The sequence below is a fragment of the Raphanus sativus genome, chromosome 4, assembly GCF_000801105.2.
Source record: "Raphanus sativus cultivar WK10039 chromosome 4, ASM80110v3, whole genome shotgun sequence".
NCBI lineage: Eukaryota > Viridiplantae > Streptophyta > Magnoliopsida > Brassicales > Brassicaceae > Raphanus > Raphanus sativus.
Genome location: NC_079514.1, coordinates 80870 through 108230, shown reverse-complemented (window position 1 = coordinate 108230; position 27361 = coordinate 80870). Strand labels below are relative to the sequence as shown.

General features: G+C 38.5%; 6 protein-coding genes, 2 long non-coding RNA genes and 1 other non-coding gene across 11 annotated transcripts in view; 4 read left to right on the top strand and 5 right to left on the bottom strand.

Moving 5' to 3' along the window:
- Positions 1–1525, bottom strand: part of LOC130511931 (alkane hydroxylase MAH1-like) — a 1710-nt gene extending 185 nt beyond the window's left edge. Inside the window, exon 1 of the mRNA XM_057009841.1 lies at positions 5–1525. Coding sequence (XP_056865821.1) covers positions 5–1497 — 1493 coding nt within the window. The 5' untranslated portion in view covers positions 1498–1525. The remainder of the gene's footprint in view (positions 1–4) is intronic.
- A 718-nt stretch (positions 1526–2243) lies between these two features.
- LOC108830371 (developmentally-regulated G-protein 3) lies at positions 2244–5399 on the bottom strand. The gene is made up of 9 exons (XM_018603977.2): positions 4763–5399; positions 4615–4668; positions 4084–4260; positions 3807–3878; positions 3582–3641; positions 3383–3492; positions 2796–3287; positions 2666–2717; positions 2244–2498 (listed from the first exon to the last, which is right to left on the bottom strand). Exons 1-9 carry the CDS (start codon positions 4802–4804, stop codon positions 2448–2450), a joined length of 1110 nt encoding a protein of 369 aa, XP_018459479.1. The 5' UTR covers positions 4805–5399; the 3' UTR covers positions 2244–2447.
- On the bottom strand, positions 4917–7980 carry LOC108830370 (pentatricopeptide repeat-containing protein At4g39530-like). The gene has a single exon (XM_018603976.2). The coding sequence runs from the start codon at positions 7939–7941 to the stop codon at positions 5440–5442; it is 2502 nt and encodes an 833-aa protein (XP_018459478.1). The 5' UTR covers positions 7942–7980; the 3' UTR covers positions 4917–5439.
- Positions 7981–8739: 759 nt separating this feature from the next.
- On the bottom strand, positions 8740–10084 carry LOC108830375 (F-box/kelch-repeat protein At4g39580-like). The gene has a single exon (XM_018603981.2). The coding sequence runs from the start codon at positions 9969–9971 to the stop codon at positions 8829–8831; it is 1143 nt and encodes a 380-aa protein (XP_018459483.1). The 5' UTR covers positions 9972–10084; the 3' UTR covers positions 8740–8828.
- A 447-nt stretch (positions 10085–10531) lies between these two features.
- Positions 10532–12005, bottom strand: LOC108830374 (F-box/kelch-repeat protein At4g39550-like). The gene has a single exon (XM_018603980.2). The coding sequence runs from the start codon at positions 11933–11935 to the stop codon at positions 10751–10753; it is 1185 nt and encodes a 394-aa protein (XP_018459482.1). The 5' UTR covers positions 11936–12005; the 3' UTR covers positions 10532–10750.
- A 178-nt stretch (positions 12006–12183) lies between these two features.
- LOC108830386 (coatomer subunit alpha-2) lies at positions 12184–16995 on the top strand. Its single transcript, XM_018603989.2, has 5 exons — positions 12184–12340; positions 12459–12699; positions 13109–13603; positions 13703–16696; positions 16799–16995. Exons 2-4 carry the CDS (start codon positions 12492–12494, stop codon positions 16669–16671), a joined length of 3672 nt encoding a protein of 1223 aa, XP_018459491.1. The 5' UTR covers positions 12184–12340; positions 12459–12491; the 3' UTR covers positions 16672–16696; positions 16799–16995.
- Positions 16996–18066: 1071 nt separating this feature from the next.
- LOC130511994 (uncharacterized) lies at positions 18067–20016 on the top strand. The gene is made up of 4 exons (XR_008945526.1): positions 18067–18198; positions 18277–19090; positions 19362–19628; positions 19716–20016. It is a non-coding gene; the product is annotated as an uncharacterized LOC130511994 (long non-coding RNA).
- A 2567-nt stretch (positions 20017–22583) lies between these two features.
- TRNAW-CCA (transfer RNA tryptophan (anticodon CCA)) lies at positions 22584–22657 on the top strand. The gene has a single exon. It is a non-coding gene; the product is annotated as a tRNA-Trp (tRNA).
- A 2488-nt stretch (positions 22658–25145) lies between these two features.
- LOC130510877 (uncharacterized) lies at positions 25146–26778 on the top strand. 3 transcript variants are annotated; one of them, XR_008944672.1, is made up of 6 exons: positions 25146–25450; positions 25558–25670; positions 25796–25853; positions 25950–26031; positions 26111–26316; positions 26401–26778. It is a non-coding gene; the product is annotated as an uncharacterized LOC130510877 (long non-coding RNA). The 3 variants fall into 3 exon arrangements; XR_008944670.1 differs by having other exon boundaries at positions 25153–25450; positions 26117–26316; XR_008944671.1 differs by having other exon boundaries at positions 25154–25450; positions 25562–25670; positions 26117–26316.
- The last annotated feature ends 583 nt before the right edge of the window (positions 26779–27361 follow it).

The window sequence follows — 27361 nt, the reverse complement described above, 5'->3', positions numbered from 1 at the left end:
TGGCTCAATCTTCTGCCCTTTGATAACCTCAAAGTCGTACTTTTGTAATATCTCCACGACCACCATCTTCATCTGAGGGATAGCTAAATGCTTACCTAGACAAGTTCTTGGACCGGTATTAAACGCTAGAAACTTGGAGGAAGGCTCATGTTTTACCCCTCCATTCTCAGTAATCCATCTCTCTGGCTTGAACTGCAATGCGTCTTTTCCCCAGACCGCTCTCATCCTCCCTAATGCATAAAGACATATAATAATCTTAGAGTTTACATCGACCTTATGACCACTTGGAAGCACATCTGATTTGACAGGAGACTTGCGCCCGAAGGAAACTGGTGGATAGAGTCTCATTGCTTCAAACAAGGCACCTTGTAAATACACCAACTTGTCCAGATTCTCTTGCCCATTTCCGGTTCTTGTTAGATCCATGATCTCTTGGCGAATCTTGACTAGCACTTGTGGATTATCAGAGAGAAGCCAGAAGAACCAAGAGAGAGTGAAGGCGAGTGTGTCTCTCCCCGCTACAATGAAGGCTATGATAGTGTCTCTAAGGAACTTATCATCACTCGGGTTCAAGAGCTTGTACTTGGTTGTATCTAGCTTCATGAAGGAAGTTAACAGATCCTCACCTTCTCCATTGAGAATCCTTTGTGATCTGGTGATCTCTTCTCTCTTGGCTGATATGTATTTGGAGCAGACACGGTCAAAAGTTGCGTTAGCTTGACTCATCTTCTTCTCTTGCCCCAACCCCATCCAGTTCTGCAGCTTCCACAAGAATCTCGGTTTAAAATGCCTACTCAAAATCCCTTTTCCAGCATCGTCGAGAGCCTTGGCTAACTCATCCTCATGCATCTCAATGGAGAGAGATCTAGGATCAGAACCGGTTATAAGGATTAACGTTATATCGAAAGTGAGCCTCCCAAACACATCTTGCAAGTCCACACTCGTTCCTTCCTCAGCAAAATGATTGAGAAGAGGAACAAGTCCGTCCTTGAGCTTACTCGTCATGGTACTCATCGAAAACCTTTGAAAATCTTGGTGATGGAGCATGGATTGACTACACTTCCTCAGGTTCTTCCACATCTCTGAATCCGTGGTGAATATATTGTCTCCGTACACATCGAAAATCTCTTGTAACCCCGGTCCTTTGATGTAGTTTGAGAAGTTTGAGCTCATTATATGATGAATGTTGTCTGGATCAGCCGTGAGCAACATATCCATGCCAGCGAAGGGAGGTCCCTTGAAAAGAAAGGTCATGCCAGAGAATCCAAGAATCTTAACGGTGAAGTCATGTATCTGGTTGAGCGTCATGAGCAGACCGGGGAGCATACGGAAAACCGGCAAGTTACTAAGGAACCGGCTATAACGTTTCTTGAATAGCAAGTAATGGAGGATGAGAAAGCAAAAGATGGTGGCTACGAAAGTTGCTGAAGACGCACGAGTTGATCCATGAGACACCAACCAGGGAAAGGAAACTTCAAATGAATTTATGGAAGCCATTTGAGTAAAGGCGTTTGATTAAGATACACACTTATGTGATGGTTTACTTTGCCAGCAGAAGGAACTAACTGCACTTATTTATATGCGCACTGCAGTCTGCAGCACACACTACTTGAGCTAGTTTGATTGAAGTGGGTAAATCGTGGCCCACTTAATAATGTTAACAAGTTAAAAAGGAAATTTGGGAAATGTTTCTTGTTTTTCCCTTTTAACATCATTAAGGAAATTGTTTCTAAAATTAACTCGAGTGTTTTTATGTGAACACTGCAGCAAAGCAAGGGGTTAATGCGTATAACATGAAATTAGAAAGCATTAAATTGCCAATATGACCACCTAACTTTTAATTTCGTGAAAATACCACCTAACTTTAAAAATTGTCAGTATTTCACGTTTCTAACTTCAAATAATTAAAGATTTAATAAAACAATGAGAAAATTAGCTGGATTTTACATACTATTGTTCGTTTTATGTATGTGCGCTGAGGAAATTGATTGTTCTTTTTGATTATTACGGAATATAATTAATTTTTTTATTTGATTAAGAATAGTATTTTAGTTTACATTTTTCGTTATTTTAACCCCAAAGGCCCAAACCAAAAAAAATTCCAAGACAAAATTGAATCTAAATCATTAAACAGAATCAAACTTTCATGTTATTTACTGCCACCCAAATAACTCGATATATGTGAGCTAGCAAAACCGAACCAAACCAATTTTCTAAATGTCTCAAGACCTCACATTACATGCTATCGTCAAAAAAAAAAAGATTTATTTATCCAATAAGACAAAAAGGTGCAGACAGTTTTCGTCAGGACCAGACAATAATACACACATGAGTACAAGAAGAAGAAGAAAATAAGCTGCTGAGAAAACCAAACCTTCTTTCTATGTAATATGAGCTCATTATGGCTAACTTTGGTCTTTCAGCTTCTCCATGAACTACTGGATAAATCATATCTTTTTAACGATCTGAACAACATCCTCGTCCTCAAGCTCGTGTTCCTGAGGTGTTTCCACACATATCAAAACAAAAGACAACCAGCGGTAAATAGTTAGTTAGGGATATTGCAATGAGTTTACCAAAAAGATATGAATCTGAGAAATAGTAACTATGGAAATCTAAGCACTTCACAAATAAAAAAAGTTGCAGAGTTTGCAAGAAGACTAACCCTTCCAACTCTCTGTGGCTTGTGTTTGGCACTCGAACCCCATACCAAAGCACTGCATTGGGAAAATCATTACTACTCATAAGCAATGCTTTATAAACAGAGAAACAGAAGTGAAGTTATATTTACTTACTACTTGAATTGTTTAAGCATGTCTTTGTGAATCCGGATGCAGAAGTCCTCAACAGTCCGCTTCTTGGAAGATAAGATAACAGGGTCATCATAATCCGGATTCATTGCCTTTGGTTTCGTGTAGATTCGGGTTAGATTCAAGTATTCCCATATCTTATCGAGAAGACCATCAAGATTCCACTCCAGATGCGCACTAATAGGACAGTAGTGAGGAAGTTTGTCCAAAATTTCAAGTTCCTCGAGGGTGATCTGATCGATCTTGTTGACAGCATAGATACATGGCATATAGATCCGACTGCCCTCTATGACATCTATGAGGTCATCAGCCGTGGCATCATAGCGCAGAGTGATGTCAGCGTTGTGAATCCTGTACTCACTGCAAATCGCCTTTACAGTATCGAGGTCAAGGTGTGTCGAAGTGACTGTAGACGTTAGATTGATACCACCTTTGTCTTTTTTCCTGAATGTAAGGTTAGGTGGCTCCTTGTTCAACCTAATATTAGCATCAGTCCGTTATGGAGTGTCAGAATTTCTACCGTAACTGATAAAGAATTGGGGGTGTATAAAAAACAGGTTATTATTATATACCTTATTCCGAATCCTTCGAGCTCTTTTTCAATGAGACGTTTGTGAGTTATTGGCTTTATGGCATCAAGAACTATTAAGATGCAGTTGCAAGTCCTAGCAGTACTTATAACCTGGAATTAGTTAAGCGTTAAACACGACCAACGAGGGGTCATATTACAAGATGCATTTTGAAACTCTAGAGGGTTTTTGCACGACGTACCTGTCGTCCTCTACCTTTTCCGTCCTTGGCACCCTCGATAATACCAGGAAGATCTAATAACTGTAAGGCCATTAATGAACAATTACAACAAGTAGGCTTAGGCTCAGGAAAATAAAATTAAAGGCTAGAATAGAAAATGTCATAAGATAGAAACGCGAGTACATCATCTCTCCTCCACAACTAAAATATTTACAAAAGGGGCAAAGATGTAGATAGATACCGTACCTGAATTTTAGCTCCACGGTACGTAATAACACCGGGAATGCATGTCAATGTTGTGAACTCATAAGAAGCAACCTGGAAAAAGGTTCAGAAACTTAGAAACTAGAGCACCAGCCAAAACATAGTTCTAACTCCAAGATAACTTATATGGCCCAAGAAATGGGTCAAACCAACAAGAACACAACACAGGACTTGGATACATGGTAAGTTTGAAAACCTCCAATTACATGCGACATTGGCAAGTACATAAATAAGGAAATGCAAAAGAATAATAGCAAACCTCAGAAAACGTTCCCGTCAGTTTGTTCAAGAGGGTAGATTTGCCAACGGAAGGAAACCCAACAAGTCCAACTCTAGAATCTCCACTTTTTGTCACATCAAAACCTTCGCCAGTAGCAGCACCACCACCTTTGGTAGGCGGTGCAAGAAGGTCCCTTCGTAGCTTAGCAAGTTTCGCCTGCCAGAAGTAAAGTGGAGCAACTGTGATTTAAAGACAAGCTAATGGAAAAGCACCAAAAGATCCCAATAAATAGAGAGTATGGAATCATATTTCCTGTCTGTCTAGTAAACATAAATAATTAAAAGTTTGCTTAAGTCCATCATTTGGAATTCATATAATAAAACCTAACGATTTAGACCACAAGTTACAATACTTGTCCATGTATCTATTGAAACATATGTAAGTCACTGCAAAATGAGATATACATTTGAATTGTAGGAAAACCTCAAGCCAATCATTCAAACCTCATTTTAAGCTACAAAAATAAAAACTGGAAAATGAAATAGCTCACTGAGGAGAAAAAAAATGAACCTTTAACAAACCGAGATGATGCGCGGTGGCTTTATTCTTCTGTGTCCTACCCATCTGCCACATATACAAAATGAATCACTCATTACAGCACTCTCTATGCATATCCCAAACTTGAAGAGCACAAAGTGTAAGAATCAGAGAACATTACCTCATCTTCGATTTCTTTGATCTTCTGCATAATAGTCGACATGGTTGCAGAGAGAGCTCACGGAGACAGCGCCAAGGCAAGAGTTTAAACGCGAGTGAGAGGGAGAGACAAAACACCGGAAATCAGATGTCTAAAGTGACGAAGACGGACGACAAGAAGCAAACAAATCCTCCCAGGGTTTTCTTAGAACCGAAAGTAACTAGAACTGGGCCTGATCCACCAAGATATTGGGCCCGAGTAATAACTAGATGGTAAACATTGTTCTGGTTTTTCTAGTCTAGCTGAGTCAAGGGTCTAGGTGAAACAAACCGGGTTTGCTCTCGGATATCCTTCAGCTATTGCTGCTTCTTTCTTCTTCGGCTTGAACTTACTTGTATTCTATCACTTGCTTTCTAGGCTTCCCTACTTCTGGTTCACTCTAGGACAAGAATTATTCAGAACATCACAGTCTGGTCTTACTCTTTCTGCTTCTTTATCATCCTTGCTTAGATTCATCTCCTGCAACTTCATTAACATAGAGATAAACTCTTTCTTCAATCTTCCAATCAAGCTTCACACCTTTTTATGTTTGTCTTGCCTCAATATCCTTAACTTTATAAAAACGGATCTTTATGTGCTCACCCATCTGAATTCCCCACAGCTCTAGCTGCATTGGTCTGTTAACCAAATATAGTTAACTAAACCCTTTTTATCTGTAGAAGCAAATCGTCCAAAACTTCATAAATCTGATGGGCCATGCGGTGAGATTTATCCTTGGACAAAAAGATATGAACCTCATTATCAATCTGAACCCAACTACGTCCCGGTTCTTTCACCACACCATCAAACTTCATTCTTTCTCTTACCTTCTTCGCATCACCCCACATACCCTTTGACGCGTAAATATTAGAAAGCAGAATAAACGATCCACTGTCCGTTGGATCAGACGCAATAGCCATTTCAGCAGCATACTCAGCTAACTCGACGTTACCAGTCTTTGCGCATCCACTCAGCAAGCTCCTCCATACTATAGCAGGTGGTTTTTTCGGCATTTTCTCAATTAACTCCCTTGCTTCGTTCAATCTACCAGCACGGCTTAAAAGAGATACCATACAAACATAGTGTTCTGTTTCTGGTTCAATCCCAAGTCGGAGCATAACCTCAAATTGCTCAAGCCCATCTTCCACGAGACCAGCATGGCTGCAAGCTGATAAAACTCCCACGAAGGTGATGTAGTTAGCCTCTATGCCTTCATTCATCATTCTTTTCAGCATCTGAAGAGCTCTCTGGCCTTCTCCGTGATTCGCATAAGATGAGATAACAGAATTCCAACAAACCACATCTCTCGAAGCTGCTGAGCTGAAAGCCTTATAAGCATCTTCAGGACTTCCACATTTGGAATACATATCTAGTAGAGCATTTGTAATGTACGAGTTACATCCCAAGCCTCTTTTCATAATCTGGCAGTGGAACTCTTGACCTAACTGAAGACTAGCCAGGTTACCAGAGGCTGTAACCATGTCGGCAAAAGTAAATTCATCAGGTCTTTCCCTTGATAACTGTAGTTCCAAAAATAGATTGAGAGCTTCTTCGTCCTCTGATTGTTGAACATAACCTGAAAACATTGAGTTCCAGACAACAAGATCTTTCTCTTCAATCTCATCAAATACAAGCCTAGAATCCTTGATGGAGTAGCAATTTGAGTAACCATCAATCAAAGCACTTGCAGCGAATATATCCAAGTTTACCCCATATTTGAACATGAGTCCATGGATTTGTCTGCTAAGTTCCAAGCTTGATAAAGAAGCAGATGCACGTAGAAGGCTAACGAAAGTCAATAGGCTAGGTCGAATAAGCCGTGACCTCATATTCCCAAAGATGTTCAATGCATCATGTAGCTCACGTTGCGTCCCAAGTCTAGAGTAACCTTCAATCACTGCATTATATAAAACCACATCATCCCCGCCGAAAAGGTCAAAAACTTTTCTGGCATCGGTCAAACAATCACATTTTGCGTACATGTCGATCAAGCTGTTAGTCACATAGCTATCAGTGCCCAGATTGGCTTTGACAGTGTACGCATGAACCTGTCTTCCATATTCCAGAGCATGAAGTGACGCACAAGATGTGAGTATGCTAGAGCAAGCATAGATATCTGGCTTCAAACCAAACTTCGAAATTCCAGAAAACAATTCCATAGCTTCCCTATGAAGAGAGCACTGCTTATAACCAGACAGTACTGTGGTCCACGATGTGATGTCTGCATTCCCCATTCCATCGAATAACTTACGAGCAGATGTAACTCTGCCACACTTCACATAAAAATCTATAAGAACATTCATCAGCGAGGCATCCATCTCATGTCCATGTCTCAAGATGTGCGCATGAATCTGCTTCCCACCTTCAACAAACGGAAGTACTGTACACGCGCTTAGAACCGTCGAAAGGATGTAACCATCAGGAACAACGTTACCCTCCATTAGTTGGTAGAATAACTGCAACGAAACATAGCTTCTTCCCATTTTTGCATACCCCTTGATCATAGTCGTCCAAGTCACAGTAGATTTCTCTGGTAAAGCATCAAACACAAGCCTTGCATAATCAATATCACCTTCCTTGAGATAAAAACCAATCAACAAGGTACCAACATAAACATCCCGATCAAACCCACTCTTAAAGATAAAACTTTGCAACTGAAACACCATCGAACGTCCACTACTAACATGTAAGCAAGCTTGGATGAAACTGGACAAGATATATTCGTTGGGGCTATTTTTTCTAGTTCTCCAGAACTCTAAGAAAACCTCCAAAGACTCTTCGTAAAGCCCATGATGGTTACAAGCTGAAACCATGGTAGACCAAGTAACTAAGTTTCTCTCAGACATTCTGTCGAACACCTTACGAGCATGAACCATATCACCTCCTTTTGAATACGATTTTATCAGAATGTTGTTTAGATACGTGTCTGATTCAAAACCAGAAACGATGATCTGACCATGAACTGTATTGTGATGGAGGAATGGATCATCTGACGCACGCAGCTGCAAGAGACGAGCGAAGTCGCGCCTTCCTCGGATTCCTAGTGTAGAAGGAAAATCAGTTTCTATAAACTCCAAAAGACGTAAAGCAGAAGAGGACGACGACGAGTAGAAACGTATCGCTTCTTGCACTTTACGCCAGGAGCAGCCATGGTTTCTCATCTTACTGAGAGAGAGAGAGAGAGAGAGAGAGGGAAGAAAGAACAGTGTTGAGAAATAATTTCAAAAAAATAAACATTCTGCCGTTTAGCTATTTTAAGTGAAGAAAGGACGGTGGATACGATAACCAAAAACGGCACACAGTTATGCATCTACCAACCATGGAAAAGTCATAGGATGACGCTCTCTGCATAAAGGTATTATTTAGCATTTACTTAAGTCCTTAACGTTCCTCTAGAAGCCTTAGCGCAAAGCTACTGTAGAAACAGATTCAATACCATTGTTACATGATGATGATGATGAATCAACACATACACAGTGCTAATGCTCTATCATTGTTACTTTGAAACAGAACTTTTATCTTTCTCTGTGGTAATTTTTTGATCATTTGTTACTTCACATAGGCTTTTAATCGTCTGTCAACTATTTGGAAAGCACGTGGTGAAGCATCATACACTAACGACCGTTTTGAGACTAGTTTACTCCAAATTGTTCAGATATTACAACAAAGCTGGGGCGTAGTAACTGAAATCGCCATGAGGTATGTCTCAGAACCTATATGTTCATGTTCATATGTGTGTACAATTTCAGTTTGTTAGTTTTGATAATCTCTGACTGCTCAACCATTCATCATTAGGCCTTTGAGCAAGTTCAGAGCTTCCTAGACAAAGAAGACACTATGGCTTAGACCAGGTGACCTCTAGACCAGGACAGTCATTAATTTACGTGTTATATAAGAGCTTGTCTGTGCCTACAAAGGAAGAGCCTAACATATGAGTGAGCTTGAGTTGGGAATGATCCTATTCATGGGTTAACTAGAGTTGGCATTAGATCTCTTAAATCTTTGCATATAATCCAAACGAAACAACGTTTCAAATGATCCAAGCTAATCAAACAGTAGCAGCAACAACATGCACCAACTCATAAGACTTGGAAACTCTAAGAACAACATCAAACCACTCAATCTTGCCACAAACATCATATACGTCATGCCTTTCAAGGCTTACCTCTGCGCACCAAATCATCTTGTTCTTAGAACCACTTCCAGGCACAAAAGTATCCCACAAAACAGCCATCTTCCCACCATAATCCGCCAAGCTAACACGGCTGTCACATAGAAACTTAATCAACCGTTCCAAACCCATCAACTTCCTCCAGAATCTTCCTTTATAATCATACCATTTAAACTCTCTATCCCTTTCGTGATAATACACCAACACGTTCTTTATCACACTATACGAAACCCACGCCCGACCCATATCCATTTCCCTTCCTACCAAGTCCCATCTACCTTCTTCAGGGTCGTAAGCCGCCACACGTCTCCCACCTCCTAACAAGTGAAACTTACCTTCGATCCCTATGCCTTTGTATACAAGTCTCTTGCATTTCCTGGTGTCATGACTTGCCACAGAGTCCCATCTTTGAGTATTTGGATCGAACACTTCTATACATTTCAACGAGTCGCAGTCCTCGCAGCCTCCAGCTACGTATATTTTTCCATCGAGAACACTAGCCGTGGGGTAGTTACGAGCCACAAGCATGGGTGGAGCCGTGCGCCACGTGTCAGACCGACAATCCAAGAAGGAGACTCTGGAGGAAGGCGCGTCGTTGATAGGCCCTCCAACAGCGTATATGTTAGAGCCAACAGCGACCACACTCGACCAGTGAGCAGGAGGAGGAGGAGGCGCATGGCTAGATGAAACCGGGACTAATAAATGGCCACCTGAGTAGTTTGTTAGTTTACGATCTGGTACTCGGCAGAGGGTGAGCCATCGGAGGTTGGAGTCGGTGAGTGATCGTAAGCACGCGTAGAGACAACTCTCTGTGCGGTTGAGGAAAGATCGGGTCTGGTAGAGTTCAGGTGAAGCGATGAGAGAGCGGAAGCTCTTGGAGACGAGGGAGAAAGTTGGGTAGTAGAGTCTTGATATGCGGTTTAGGAAGCTCAAAAGTATGTCGTCAGGAAGAGAGAGGCTCGTGGTGGTCGGAGAGACCATCTCGTTCTGCTCATGCGGCGGTGTCTCCTCGTTGTTCATAGCAATGAAAAGGGTTTCTCTTTACTGAGAGAGAGAAAAGAACAAAACCTACACGGTTTTTGTGTAGTTAGTTAGATCATTCGATTTTTGCGCTGCCTGATTTTTAATACAATGACATTTGAGTAAAGGCTATTTGATTTGTTCAAGTAGTTTTCTATTTCCACGCAATCTCTAAGATATAGTATTAAAAGAAGGAAAAAAAAGTTGCCGTTTCAAAAAAAAAAGAGTAAAAAAAATGTTGGAGCAGTCACAGAAGACTGGATAAACAAATGATTCACTAGTTTGACCCGATCGTCCTTGGGCAAAGGACCACACAAGTCTCCCAATATACTATATTTTTACTTCTTCTTAGGATCCTCAGATACATGAACAAAGGCTTTCTTTACATCAGTACACTAATCTAGCTTGTGTATTGTTTCAGTTCTCCCCACCAATGTAGAGAGAACATTTCCAAACATCACAAAAAGTGGCTTGACAAATCTCCATTTTATAGTCCTGTTTGTGACTGAAACAGAGGATCATCTTATTGTTTCAGTGACAACATATTTTCCGGTTCGCTCAGACACTAATATAGATAGCTTAACTTTAAACAACAAAATCTATTTTTCTAAAACTTGACCACTCTATTCATCAATGAGAAAGTTCAGAGGATGGTACAACACAAGTTGGGGGACCTAGGATAATTCTTAACTGAGGTCACAAAAGAGATTATATGATCGAAATGATGTCTATTGCCCACGACTACAGAAAGATTCAAGTCGGTCACATATGTTAATTCATTAAACGGTAGCAGCAAGAGCATAGTCAATCCTACATGACTTGGAAACTGTAAGTACTGTGTCATGCCATTCCACCTTGCCCCAAATCTCTTCATCGTCGCGCCTTTCAAGAGCAATCACTGCACACAAGATCATCTTGTCCTTAAATCCAGTGGAAGCCAAAACCCTGTCCCAGAAAACAGCCATCTTCCCACCATAATCCGCCAATCTCGCAATATAACGAGGGAACTTAGGCAGTCCTTTCACACCTTTCAAACCCCTCCAGAGCCCTACCTTGGTGTCATACCATTTGAACCCACCATTGTACTGGTAGAGCACGTTGTCAATCACCGTATAAGAATACCATGGCCAACTCGTATCCATCTCCCATCCCACCCTTTCCCATCGACCTTCCTTAGGTTTGTAAGCCAAACCATTACCGCCTCCAAATATGTATACCTTTCCATCAAACCCTGCACTTTTACTTAGATATTTACAGCCACATATCTCAGCGCCAGGGCCTGACACAATCTCCCAAGATTGTGTTTTCGGATCGAACACCTCCATCCAACTTGATTTATTGCAATCTTGGCATCCTCCTGCTACATATATCTTTCCATCAAGGACAATGGCCACTGGGTGCCACCGCTTTATCAGCATGCTTGGACCTTCGCGCCAAGTGTTGGACCGGGACTCAAAGATCAAGACGCTAGACGAGGGCTCCTCGGTTCCCCCAATGTTGTAGATATCTGAACCAAGTGTCACGAAACCTGACCAGTGCGCGGGACCAGAATGGGGAGTTGGGAGTTTAGCTAAAGCATACCCACTTGACTTCTTCTTCTTCTTCAACTTCTTGGTAGTGTTGGTGGTTAGGGTTTGGTAAGGTTTCTGGCAGAGTGTGTACCAGCGAGGGATAGGGTCGGGATGAAGCAGTAGGCACACATAGATACAACTCTCGGTGTGGCCTATAGAGGAGCGCGTCTTGTAAAGCTCAGGCGAAGCGAGGAGAGATGGCAAGGTCTTGGAGACGAGTGAGAGAGTTGGATAGTAGAGTCTCGAGACGCGTGCAAAGCAGCTTAGTAGCAAATCATCGGGAAGGTAAGGGTTTGAGGTCGATTGCTGCATCGGCGGGAGCACAGACGGCAACTTCTTCTTCTTGGTTGTAGTCATCCTCTTCCTCTTCTTTTTCTCCTCGAGAGACGACATTGTCGGAAAACCCAGTTGTTCAAACTCCGTACTGTCTGTCTACAGACAAAACTGTGCGAGATAGTTCGGTTCGATTCGATTCAATTGTGGGCTGGCTCGGTTAATCTAAAAACCTTTTGTATCCAATCTTAGTGGGCCTAACTTTATGGGCATCCAAAACCTATATTTTTACAAATGAATTGCGGAGTAGTATATTTATTTGGGCATTTAACCGTAAATTAAAAAAATAAATAAAAGTAATTAAGAAGCGAGAGAGACACGACGAGAATTGAAAACAGATCTAATCACACCACCGTCTCTCTTCTTCTCCTCTTACTCTCTCGCAACCCCCGCTTCTCTGGTAATGCTCACCGTGAACTGATCCGATCCGAGGCGAATCTCTATTTCTCCTCCTCCTCTTCATCCGTACGAATCTCTCGATCTGATCTCGCACTACTTGTTGCCGTCAGATCTGTTTGCGATTACATTTTTGAATTTTCTCTGTGAAATAACTCGTTTCCTCTTTCGTTCATCTGTGATCTAGATTGTGTGTAGAGCTTGTTTCCCCGTTTCGAGAATGTTGACGAAGTTCGAGACGAAGAGTAACAGAGTTAAGGGACTCACCTTCCACCCTAAGCGACCATGGATCCTCGCCAGTTTGCACAGTGGTGTCATCCAGCTCTGGGATTACCGTATGGGTACTCTGATCGATCGGTTTGACGAGCACGAAGGTCCAGTTCGTGGTGTTCACTTTCACAATTCTCAGCCTCTCTTCGTCTCTGGAGGTACTATATGCTTTCTTAATCTCAACATTACATTCTCGATTAGAATCTGAGCTATAAGCCCGCCTTTATAGAAAAGTTTCATCATCTGTACCAGTTTTGATTAGTAGCGTTCTCGATTTATAGATCTAGCTTGATGTCTTGGAAGAGGATTGTTTGTTGATTCTCCTCGGTTTGTTGGATCCCATGCTAGTCCAAGCTGTAGTGATTAAATTCTTATCATAAGTTCAATTTTCTGCACAAAGTATGGTTTCTGGATAATTGAATTGAAATCAGATCTCATGTTATGTGTGCTTACTAGTATGTTTTGGACATAAACAATAAATAGAAACCTGTCATTGCAATTGTTTTCCTCTTCCAGAAGATTACTTATATGTAGTTGGTGGCATTGACAAACATTGTGTGTTTGCAGGTGATGATTACAAGATTAAAGTTTGGAACCACAAAACGCACAGGTGCCTCTTCACTCTTCTCGGCCATCTCGATTATATCCGCACTGTCCAGTTTCACCACGAGAACCCCTGGATTGTGAGTGCTAGTGACGATCAGACTATCCGCATTTGGAACTGGCAGTCACGGACTTGTATCTCTGTCTTGACTGGCCACAATCATTATGTCATGTGTGCTTCTTTTCATCCGAAAGAAGACCTTGTCGTGTCAGCATCTTTGGATCAGACTGTCCGTGTCTGGGATATTGGTTCTCTTAAGAAGAAGACAGTATCTCCTGCTGATGACCTCATGCGATTTACACAGATGAACTCTGATCTTTTTGGTGGAGTTGACGCTATTGTTAAGTACGTCCTCGAAGGTCATGATAGAGGAGTTAACTGGGCTTCTTTTCATCCCACTCTTCCTCTCATTGTCTCTGGTGCAGATGACCGCCAAGTGAAGCTGTGGCGTATGAATGGTATTTTTACTTTGGAAGTCTATCTTTTGGACACTAAACTGCAGTTCTTGTAATAGTGGAGCCGATGTAATTAATGCGTCCTTTTCAATTTTATTGCAGAAACTAAAGCTTGGGAGGTGGATACACTGCGAGGCCACATGAATAACGTTTCATCTGTTATGTTCCATGCAAAACAAGACATTATTGTATCCAACTCTGAGGATAAAAGTATTCGTGTCTGGGATGCTACCAAGCGAACTGGAATCCAAACATTTCGTCGCGAACATGATCGGTTCTGGATTCTTGCAGTTCACCCTGAGATTAATTTACTGGCAGCGGGGCATGACAATGGTATGATCGTATTCAAACTTGAGAGAGAACGTCCTGCATTTGCTGTGAGTGGTGATTCTTTGTTCTATGCCAAAGATAGATTTTTGAGGTACTACGAATATTCAACTCAGAAAGATGCCCAAGTTATCCCTATAAGGCGTCCTGGTACACCAAGCTTGAATCAAAGTCCAAGGACTCTATCATACAGTCCGACAGAAAACGCAGTTCTGATCTGCTCAGATCTGGATGGTGGTTCGTACGAGTTGTACATCATACCGAAAGATAGTGTTGGCAGGAGTGACGTTGTGCAAGATGCAAAGAGGGGGACAGGTGGTTCTGCTGTATTCATTGCCCGTAATCGGTTTGCTGTTCTTGAGAAAAGCACCAGCCAAGTGCTTGTCAAGAATCTGAAGAATGAGGTGGTTAAGAAGAGTTCTCTGCCCATACCCACAGATGCTATCTTTTATGCTGGGACTGGAAATCTGCTTTGTAGATCAGAGGATAAAGTGGTGATATTTGACCTTCAGCAAAGGCTTGTTCTGGGTGAACTTCAGACACCGTTTGTTAGGTATGTTGTTTGGTCTAATGATATGGAGAATGTTGCTTTGCTGAGCAAACACACTATCATTATTGCGAGCAAAAAACTTGTCCTCCAGTGCACGCTTCATGAGACTATACGTGTGAAGAGTGGAGCTTGGGATGACAATGGTGTCTTCATTTACACAACGTTGAACCATATCAAGTACTGTCTTCCTAATGGAGATAGTGGGATCATCCGAACCCTGGATGTCCCTATCTATATCACCAAGGTTTCTGGAAATACGATCTTTTGCTTGGACCGGGATGGGAAAAACAGAGCAATCACCATCAATGCAACCGAATACATTTTCAAGCTTGCACTGCTGAGAAAGAGATATGATCATGTCATGAGCATGATAAAGAACTCCCAGCTATGTGGACAGGCTATGATTGCTTACCTGCAGCAGAAAGGATTCCCTGAAGTTGCCCTCCATTTTGTTGAAGACGAGAGAGTCCGGTTTAATCTGGCTCTTGAAAGTGGAAACATCAGCGTCGCTGTTGCATCCGCTACAGAGATTAATGAGAAAGAGCAGTGGTACAGACTTGGAGTGGAGGCTCTTCGCCAAGGTAATGCTGGAATTGTTGAGTTTGCGTACCAGCAGACAAAGAACTTTGAGAGGTTATCTTTTCTTTACCTCATTACTGGTAAGTTGGACAAGCTTTCAAAGTTGATGAAGATTGCAGAAGTGAAGAACAATGTAATGGGACAGTTTCACAATGCACTCTACCTAGGAGATGTTAAAGAGCGTGTCAAGATACTTGAGAATGCTGGTCATTTGCCTCTCGCTTATATCACTGCTTCGGTTCATGGTTTAAAGGACATTGCTGAGCGACTGGCGACTGAGCTTGGAGACAACGTACCCTCATTACCTGAGGGGAAAACTCCGTCGCTTCTAATGCCACCATCTCCCGTCATGTGTGGTGGTGATTGGCCTCTTCTAAGAGTGATGAAAGGAATATTTGAAGGCGGACTTGAGAGTGCAGCCAGAGGAGGGGCTGTTGATGAAGATGAAGAAGATGTTGGTGGTGATTGGGGTGAGGGACTTGACATGGTCGATGTTGATGGAATGGAGAACAGAGACATCGAAGCCATTTTGGCGGAAGCAGAAGGAGCAGAAGATGAAAATGATGAAGAAGGTGGATGGGGTGAACTTGAGGGCTTGGACCTACCACCAGAGCTTGACACTCCTAAGGCCTCTGCTAACGCACGTTCATCCGTCTTCGTGACACCTACTCAAGGTATGCCCGTAAGTCATATTTGGAGCCAGAAATCATCACTTGCTGCTGAGCAAGCTGCAGCTGGAAGCTTCGACACTGCAATGCGTCTGCTCAACAGACAGCTTGGAATAAAGAACTTTGCCCCCTTGAAATCGATGTTTATTGATTTGTTCAGTGGCAGCCAAAGCTATCTGCGTGCTTTTTCATCCTCTCCTGTGGTTCCACTTGCCATTGAGCGTGGTTGGAGCGAGTCAAACAGTCCCAACGTCCGTGGCCCACCAGCTCTTCTCTATGGTTTCTCTCAGCAAGAAGAGAAGCTCAAGTCCGGTTACAAAGCTACAACAAGTGGGAAGGATGAGAAATTGACCGAGGCTCTCCGGCTCTTCCTCTCTATCCTCCACACCATCCCTCTAGTGGTGGTCGAGTCAAGAAGTGAAGTCGATGAGGTTAAGGAACTGGTCAGTATCGCTAAAGAATATGTCCTCGGTCTTAAAATGGAGCTCACGAGAAGACAGAAGAGAGATGATCCCGTGAGGCAGCAGGAGCTTGCTGCTTACTTCACTCACTGCAACCTCCAACTACCTCACTTACGACTCGCGCTGTTAAATGCAATGACCGTCTGCTACAAGGCCAGGAACCTCGCCACTGCCTATAACTTCGCTAAAAGATTGCTGGAAACCAACCCGGTGGAGAGCCATGCCAAAGCGGCTAGACAGATTGTTCAAGCCGCTGAACGCAATATGACTGATGCAACGGAGATCAACTACGACTTCAGGAACCCGTTTGTGATATGCGGATCAACCTATGTCCCAATCTACAGAGGTCAGAAAGACGTGTCCTGTCCATACTGCACCGCCAGGTTTGTACCAAGCCAAGAAGGAAACATATGCGGGGTCTGTGATCTTGCAGTTATTGGCGCAGACGCATCTGGTTTGATATGCTCGCCGTCTCAGGTCCGATGATCAATTCATCTTCTTCAAACGTGAGGTAAGTACTAAATGCTCTATTAAGGGAAAAAAGAGTGTTGAGCTTTTGTTTTTTGTGATTGTGCGCTTACAACAGGCTTGTTTGTGAACTTCTTCGTTGCAGGTTCTGTTGCTCTTTTGAGTCTTTCAAGTTGTTTCTTATCTTTAGTGACAACGCATGAGAGAACTTTAGCTTCTTGCTCTATAATTTGTTTTGTTTGGTTTTATATTTACATTCCAGAACATTTCAATTAAGTTTGTTGGATTTTAAAACTGGATCACTATTGATGATAGAATAATAATATAGACGAATTTTGTTGAGTTGCAATGTTTTAATTTTGTTTCCCATTTGATGCATATTTGTTATGCAAAAGGATTGAAATACCAAGACATTCACCTTATAAAAACATGAAAACAGAATATGAAACAAGACATTCAAAAGCTTCCTTCTTAACCAACAAAACATGAGAGATGCTTAAAACTTCAACGTCGAGGCTCCTCTTGAATAAGGTTATGTACAACGCCGATCAACCAAGGGCTACGTAAGCCTTAAAACGCCCTTCTCTGTGACACTATTCACTATAAGCTCACCTCCATGAGCTTTTATCCAACCCAACTTAATAGACCACTATACAAAACTCTTTATTTTCAAACTTAAATACAATACATGACATAAGCTTCATCAAAGAGTAGCATAAAGAGTTTGGGATCAAAGAAACAGTTACAGCGCTATCATTTACAAGCAAGTCAGCCAAATATTGCATTACACTGAAAGACACATACGTTCCAACAAATGTGACACACTAAAAAAAGATGCGATGCACCATTTCCTTTTTCAGTCTCATGGTAGCAGCAATAGAATGTTCTCTAAGTATAAATAAATGACTCTACAAATTGATCAACTAAGAGTTTAGGCCAACATACCAAAAAGATACAGATGTAGATGAGTCGGTTAGTAACTTAATTTGGTTTTCCTCTAGTTCTTTGCATCATCAAACTCAGCCATTGCTGGATCTCCAATACAAGTAAGTTTCTCCTTTCTAATCATGAGAAACTTCTTCCTTAGTCTCCCGATTCAGTTTTCTATTATCTTAGAATTTAGTATTTAAAGTTGTGTATTGAAAATGTACCACTGCCAACAAGAAAATGTGTTAAATTTGTGTATTTGACTCTTTCAAACGTATCAGGTATTCTCAAAATTGGTCTAACATAAAATTAAGCTTATATTTTTGTAGATGAGAAAGTCCAGATTCTTAGTTCAAATGATCTTATTTTTTTAAAAGCACACGAAATCAGGAAGGTTGAATTAGTTATTTATTATACTGAACCAACTTGGATAGCCTCAGGTCATGTCTACTATCTCTATATCTAATTCACAATTTTGGAAAAACAGAAGAAAAAATAAGAAGAAGCAGAAGATGGTTAAATTAGCTGTGATTTGGTTAGTAATTTCGATTTATCTCTTCTGCTATGTATCATCAAACACAGCCTTTATCCAAGTAGGATATGAATCGCCAAAGATAAGTAAGTTTCTGGTACACACTTTTCTCGGGTTACATTTTGTAGTTTTTAGTTTTGGATTTTTTTCATTTTGTTTTGTAGTTGGTGGGACAGAAACAAGAGAAGGGGTTTGGGAGAAAAAGTTGATCAAAGGGAGTAAGATTGCAGTAGGAGGCAGTGTTTCAAAGGCTGCAAAAATAAAAGAATCACCACCAAGGCCTGGACCATGAAGGGAAAAGAAGATAGCGTTTTTTTTCTTAATAACTGTGTTTGTATAGTAAATTAAAAAAATTCACAATCTTAAACTGGAAGAAAAATAGTATTACCCCCAATATGTTAAACTGGAAGAGTTAAAAACAAAAGCATATCGAAAACTCCATAGAATTACTTCAAACTTGAATACATCCATAAGCTTCACAAAATCATAACAGCACCCGCAACGCGGGATGCTAATGAATCCTTAGCATTAACTCCTATGCTAAATGAATTAAAAAATATTAAAACAATTACTGTACCTAAGAAAGAGTAATTAAGGAAATCAAGGACTTGATCCTTAGCACAATTTCGTCCTTTTCGTTCATTCTTTCCTGATTCCTATCATCATCATCATCTTATTCTTCAATTTTCGTTCATTCTTTTCTGATTCGGACTCTCGATTTTGACAGGATAATCAATCGATGAGAGCGAAGGAGAAGACAAGAAATTACAGTCAGCTCAGCTGTTGCCTCTACAACTCTCTCTCTCTAACTCCGTTGTTCATCTGGGAACGAGGACGCTCCTTCGCCATCGGTGGTGATGGACTCCGACTTCGACGCCAAGACGTTCCGTAGGAACTTAACAAGAAGCGATAATTACAATCGCAAAGGGTTTGGACACAAGGAGGAGACTCTCAAGCTCATGAATCGCGAGTACACCAGTAAGTTCCAGCTCATTTGCTTGGATGCTCTGTTTTTTAAAGTCTTGGTTTTTAATTGAAAAGGTCTGTTCTTTCGTTGCTCTGTTTTGCTAATATCTTAATGATGTTTGTGGTAAGAATTGAATTTGGTAAAGTATAAGAAGTTGCATCTTTGGATGGTGATTCATCTTGTTATTTTGGAAGGAACAGAAGTTCTTTTTTTTAACATGTAGACTATGTTAAAAGTTTGTGATAATATCTTATGATTGGAGTGTGTTGATGGATGGTGCAGCACAAGACAAGATTGCAGATTTTGAGATGAAGCTGATGGATATCGACAGTTAGCATTTAGGAATCCCTGATGCTGAGTACCACTCTATTGTGAGGATGCCTTCGGGTGAATTTTCCAGGATATGCAAAGATCTCAGTAGTATTGGTGACACAGGTAATTGAGTGAAAGTTTTCTGTTTTCTTCTTTTATGTTTCTTTAGTGTATTCAAGGTTTGCCTGAAGGCGCTTTGCGCAAGATTATCTTGACTGCATCTGGTGGAGCTTTTAGGTTTGTTTCCAAATCTGTGTGCTCTCTATAAATATTTGTTCTTTCTCGTTTGATTAATAAGAAATGCTCACTGAATGTTGGTTATAGAGACTGGCCTGTTGAAAAGCTCAAGGAAGTTAAAGTAGCAGATGCTTTGAAGCATCCTAACTGGAACATGGGAAAGAAAATCACAGTCGACTCAGCTACGCTTTTCAACAAGGTTCTTTGAAGCATCCTAACTGGAACAGTTATGTTTGACCTGTTCTTATGTGTGATTGAATGATTAGTGATGAATGATGATAGTTAGTAAAGATGTAAAAACTGATTAGTTGGTATAGAGACTGAAGTCTTGTGAACTTTCTCATTTTATTTGCTAAGTTACTATGGTGAAAAGGTTTGCTAAGTTACATGTCACAGTTCCTTAGAGTAACACCATTGAACATATCTTTTAGAGTAAATATTTAACTATTTAAAAAGCAAAAAAAAAATTTATTATATTGTTAAGGACTTCAATGGTGGGTAACACTATTGGAGTTGCTCTAAGCTCTCGACAACGAGTTTTATGCGCTACTTTTGCGCGTGAGGTAAAACAAAACCAAAGCTTGGGCTATCCTAGTAGGCCTTGAATAGGCCTTGAATGAAATTGAACCTGTTGTCAAATTTAAAATAAGAGTTTTCCTTTCGCAAGAAATTCAAAAGAGTTAAACCCGGGCTACTAATGAAACCAAGCCTAATTTCCGGGTGGAAAGTGCAATCCACGGATAGATCTTCTTCCGGATATTCAAATGAGTCCTAAGCAATGGACTTATATCCGTGTGGCCACTTAAAAGTGTTTGCAGGTGCAGAGATTCGAATCCGAGAGTATTGAGAATCTCACCCTCAACTCAAAATCCGTCCTACCACTAGCCCACATATTAGTGGTTTCCACACAAGAAATTCATCATATCAGTAGATAATCTTTTATTCTTCTATATTACAAGCATGAATATTTTTCTTGATTATTAATCAAAACACTAACCGTGTTTTATGAGATCAATCAACATGAATAATTTTCTTCGTTTAGACCACAAATAAACGACCTATTCCAACCTGACGCAATTTATCTATTTACAATTCTATAAGTAGACCATTTTACATATTACAACTTACAAGACTCATCATGAAAGTAATACAAAGAAAACAAATCCAAAAAACTATGTACATAGTTTGGTTATTGACGTTGGTTCTTCTCTTGTTCTCTGCATCATCAGACGCTGTCTTGGCTCGACAACCATATGAATCTCCCAAAAGAAGTAAGGATCGAGTGATTGAAAACTATATATTTCATTCAGTCTCTCAAACCTTTTTAAAATAAAAAAATTATGTTGTATTTAAATCCTGAAATTATAAATACTTGTAAAAATTTGTTAATCATCTTTCCATTGTGTTTTTTTTTTGCTACAAATTCTATTGTGGTTTAAAGAAACTAGTGTGCATGTCCATCTATGCAACCTTGATCCATCTTTATATTATCTTCCAGAAATTGAGAATTTTATGTGTGAGAAAAATTATCAATCATCTTCTAATGTTGTGAAGATATATGTAGATGTCCATCTATATATTAATGGTTTTTTTTGTTGATAACTGAAATAGGAGGAGTTTGGGATAAAAAGTTGGTTAGAAAGATGATTGACGTACGAGGCAGTGACTCACAGCATGCAGGTGTAGGACATTAGTTTTATCCTGGTCCCAAACCGGTATATGCTCATGGGGATAATGGACTCGTGATTAATGAGTGTGTTGTTCCAAAGAATATGTTTCAAGATTTCAGTTATTGTGATTTAATAATTACTAGATCATGATCTGCGCGCATGTGCGGATTTATCTTTTGATTCACATATTTTATATATATGTTGTATATTATTTAAGATTTATAATATAAAAAGTTAGAATGATCCGGAACCAAAAAAAATTGACCCGAGCAAAAAAAAATCAAATACCTACTTAGATCCAAATGTTGAGAACTCAAAAAACTCATACCTGAAATGAACAGATTTATATCCGACCCAGTGAGCTAAATTTCAAACATAATATCTTTTGTTATATTTTTAATTCATTTTTTGGGTTGGTGAGATTTACTATTTATTCAGAAGATTTTTGGCTAACTTAATGGTATCTATTCGTAGATTTCTTTTTTTCTGAACAAGAAAAAAAAAAATTTGGGTCTTGATTAAATTTATCTTATATAACAAATTGATGTTATAAATAATTTTTATAAAAACTAATTTGTAACAGTAATATCATTTTTGTTATAAATTAGAATATCATAGTTTATAGGTTCAAAGTATAGAGTTAGTCGTCTTCATAGTATTGTTAATATTGATAGATGCAAGTTAGTGAATACAGATAATATATTGTATTATTAGTAATCTGTCATACAGTATTATATATTAGTAGATGTATTATTAATAATCTATCTTATAGTATAATATGCTAGTGGATGTATCTAGCTTATAGTAAAATATATGCAATATAAGAAAACATGCGTAGTGGATATAATAATAAGATAAGAAGTGAAAAACTATGGTAATGGTTGATATTAATTATTTATAAAAATGCATGTCTAATAATAAGTAGATTAATATAGCATTAATTATATAAATTCCAACTTTAAAATCCACCTAAAAAAACTCGTAATATTTCTGTCTTAACAAGATAGACGAAGCTTGATACGCATATTTCTCGTTTGATCGTCTTAGCTGATAACTTGGACTATTCTTCAAATGACATAAATCACATCATACATAAAACAATCAGCCGATTGATGTTTCATTTATATTTCCAGATAATTTATCAAAACTCACCATCATGATATAAGAAAACAAAGAAAACAAATGTTAGAAAAAAAAACAAATGTTTTGGGACGTATTTTCTTCGTAAAGAAAAAAAAAGTCATGACAACGACTCTTTTAAACACAGAAAAGAAATGAAACATCAGGATCCGTGGCGCAATGGTAGCGCGTCTGACTCCAGATCAGAAGGTTGCGTGTTCTCGATTCACGTCGGGTTCAAAAATCCCGAAAATTTGATCCTCATCGTTTTTTACGAAGAAAAGCTCGGCTGAGAGACAAGGCCGAAGGGGTTTTTCCAGAAGATGAATGATATCTACACGCCAAGTTTCATCACGTATGAGTGCATTATCATTATGTACGGTAACTCTTGTTCTGTTTCTAGAGCAAGGGAGATGTTCTGAGGAAATTGTTGAATCGGAAATGGTGTTGAAAGCATCATCAACACTCAATGCCATGCTTGATGTTTACTGTCTTAATGGTCTTCACGTGGAAGCAGATAAGCTGTTCCATAACGCAAGTGCCTTTGGGGTTAAGCCAGGTGCATCGACGTATAAGCTTCTCTATAAGGCGTATACTAAAGCAGATATGAAGGAGAATGTGCAGATGCTGATGAAGAAAATGGATAAGAAAGATGGGATTGTACCTAATAATAGATTCTTCTTGGAAGCTCTTGAAGCTTTCTATTCAAGACTACCTGGATCGGATCCTGCAAGAATGAACTCAACTGGATCGAGCAGCTGACACCAGAAAGTGATTAAAGATTTTATTGTTTTGTAGGTATTACTGTTAGTCTCTTGTGTATGTTTGGTTTTTGTAATGAGTAAAACGTAATGCTGGATATTTTTTTTAGTACTTTTTTCATTATCTTAAAGCAAAATAACAATTCTAAATATATTTTTAGACTGATTAACTCAGTAGTCAACCGAATGTTTAATTTTCTTCTTCTTGGGAATCAAATGTAATAAGTATAAAGATTTTTTTGGTTATTAATTAAACGTTTTCAATATTAATTTTTTTCAAAAAAATTTGAATGTAAAAACAATCTTCAGTTCACCTATATATACACCTTTGTATATATAATTTTTAAAAAAACCTCTATTATATATATGGATTTGCTCCAATTTAAGCCTCTATGAAAAAAATTCTGCATTTTTAAAGAAAAATATAAAGAAATAGAGACAAATATATTTTTCTATATTTTCTTCTATAAATAAAGGAATTATATTATATAGTATATATTGGAGTAAAACCATTGATGTAATTAGTTTAAGAAAAAACTAGATTATGACCCGCGCTTCGAAAGCGCAGGTATTATTTTTCACTTTTATGAAATATATTATTTTTTATAATTGTTGAATGTATTTATCTTAATAAAACATTTTTGATATTAAATTCGACATATAGAGTGTCTCTGGTAAACTATGTATTTCTCTATCTTTGTTTTATTCATTATCCAATCAATAATTTTATTTAACTTATTGTTAAAATAAATGATTATAGACTTTGATCTAGGTGAGGGGATGCATATTTTGATAAATATGATGATATTTGTTTTTTATATAATTATTAGGATTTGACAAGGAACATAACCTATACCGATCCGAAAATATAATACCAAACCCGAACATAAATTGATTAAATATTCAAATTATTCAAAAAAAATTATTAAAGAATGAATCTAATCCGAACCGAAGGATTCGGGTACCTGAATTTATCTAAATAGATTTATATACTTATATATATTAATTATTTTTAGATTTAGCGTATATAAAACATCAAAAATGATACTTTAAAATTGGTTTAAAATACTTAAAAATATATATAGATAGTCAAAAATAAATATCTGAAAAAGTTAAAGTATATTCAAATCACCAAAAAAACTTAAAATGATTATTGATTATGTATTCATAATTTTAAATCAAGCCAACTGTTATGTTAAGCTTAGGTATTCTGACATATGTTATTTAAATTTATATGTATTATATTATTTTATTTAAAGATTTTGAGAAATTTAAAATATATAGTGATTTAAAATTTTAAAAATAATTTAAATGGGTTATCCAAACCCGAACAAAACCCGCAAAGATCCGAATCAAACTCAAACAAAAATTTAGAAACATCCTAATAGGGCTGAAATCTTTGACCTCGAAAACCGATCAGAACCAAACCCGTATGAGTACCCAAAAACCCATCCTTACTCATTATTATATATCGTATATTTTCATCATATAATAATTAATAATATTTTATACGTACCATTATATAAATAATTACAGATATTATATTTTTAAAACTTAGTATGAAATATAAAAACTATAATTTGAGTTGGTATTTCAAATCGGGCTTTGTATTATATTTTTCTTATATATATTGACAACATTTTTTTATAATGGACTTAATAACTTAAGCCCATTACTTTTTTTTTTGCTTAATACTACCATCTTTGTTTCCAAACAAAATTAATTTTTTTTTAAAAGACTACAATCCATGTTTCCAAACATGTTAATTCTTTCTAATACTCTTATCCTTGTATCCAAACATCTCCATTTTGTACTACAACTTCTAATTATATAAAGTAGAGTTTGAATCTCTCCTAGGGTGTCCACCTAGGATTCCAGGTCATAAACTCGAGTCATAAGGTGTTGACACGTGTCCAGCAAGTACAAAATGCATCACTTTATTTAACTTATTCTGCATATGTGGGCTTCGTATTTTTGGTCCTTTATTTGTCCACATTTGAGCAGCCCGTTATGTTACGCACCGTTTTGATTTTTCTTTTACCAACACGGTTTGTAACGCACCGTTTTGATGTTAGGGTTGAGCTCATCTTCTCTTCCGGCCATTCGAGATCGACGCACTACCTGACTTTTGAAAGCGTTGATTCGTCTTCTTCCGAACAATCAGAAGAGTTACAGATTAACCTCTTTAAAGTCCTTCTTAAATCCATCACCCACGACCCGTCTTCAATGCGATCTTCACACATGCAAGAGGTGGAGCTGCGCCTATAACAGCGTAAGCTTTTCTGCCATTAGAACCATATCCTCATTCTCTTGAGACAAACCAGTAATCTTATTTTCATTAAAATGGCTAACGCAACTGTATTTCTTTCTGATTTGAAGACAGGATAATTCTCCTCCACCGTTTAAGTGTGTTTGCTCTATTTTTAAGAGGCCAGTACTGTCAGACGCGGTGGTGAACTCATGGAGTGGATATGCTGCTACTGGATTCACAGGTCTGTTCTATTCCTCCGTTTGATTTCATAGCTTGATTTTTTTATTACATTTTTTCAACGTTTCCGTTTAGTTGAATTCGTATTACCAAGTTTTCCTGTTTAGATCTTCACTGACTTCTGTTTAGGTTTAACATCAGCGAAAGTTCTGGAAATCTCAGATATATGAATCGTCGGCAGTAATCGGTATGTCTATGTCGTTTAGAGTTGTTTGGTTCTCGATTCATCTTCTCTAATGCGTTAGAACTTGCATTGATTCATGTCATTAACGAATTCTTATAGCTATTTTGACCCACTGAATCACGATCGCTCATTCAATGACTCTTATTCTCATCCAAGCAGTGAATCTCCATTTATAAAAAAGGTAACCTCATCCCTTGAAAATCATCTTCACATTCCAGTAGCAATAGAAATTTCTCTCGGTATAATTTTTTTTTCAAAAGCCGCAGCTTCGGCCATTAATGGTGGCGAAAGGAAATCTTGGTGGTGGAGGAGGGAGGTCATCGCTTGGCGGTTGTGGTGGTGGACTGGTTTGGTTTGTGTAACGGGCGCCTGCACCTCCTGTCAAGTTCTCCAACGACACCAAGGGGCTATAAACCGCATAATCTGTTGGTGCTATGTCGAACGTGTCATTGAACTCTAAATTGAGGTTTCCACTTCCTGTTTTTATCTTCTGTCTGTGATAATGTTATATCAGTCAAATGTGAAGTTGAATTTTATTTGGTTCTTGCAGATAAAGCAAGCCTTTACACCAGAACAAGTTAACTATGCCAAAGTGTGCTAAGATATGATGAGGAGGTTCTTTTATCTTTTTGAACAACAATCATGCTGCTGTTACAGGCCTCAATGGTTGTTTGCTCAACAAAATGAATGCCAAGGTGGAAAATCATCTCTTATTACTTGATTCGTGCTCATGTTTATATGTTTGCAGAGTTTGACAAAGAAACCGGTGCTGTTCAATGCTTCCTCAGTAAGTAAGATGCCCAAATAATTGTCTGTTAGTTACGATCATGAAAAGCAACAAAATCGTGATCTTTGATTTTCAATGGTGCATGTATAATAGTGTTTAACTTCAGAAAGATTATACAGAGACTGTCTCAGTTTATGGTTATAGGTTAGGACCTCTCACACTTGCACGAAAATATCCAACCCATTTCGTCGCGCAATTATTTGTTGTATCATTGTGAAAATAAAAGGTCATGGTTATTTTCATGAACTTTAAACGAATTTAGTCATGAGAGCTTGACCATTTCTTATGAAATTTTTTTTCATCAACGCACATGAATACATTAATTAACAGCATTCAGAATTAAATACATGAATCATAACATTCATGAGAGCTTGACCATTTCTTATGAAAATTGTATTCATCAACGCACATGAATACATTAATTAACAGCATTCAGATTAAATACATGAATCATAACAAGTATAACGCAAGTCATAAAAGAAAATTAACAATACCCATTTTTTTGTTTACAGAATCCATTTTACAATACCATAAATTTCTTGCTACAATAGAAACTTTTTCTCATCTGTATAAATAAATTAAACAAAATATTATAAATATTGAACCTCTTCAAACAAAACATATTTTAAATATAATATTAAATACAATACAATGCATAATGAAAATCATATATATAAGACAAAAATTTACTAAATTAAATAACTTAAACTTAACACAAACAAAC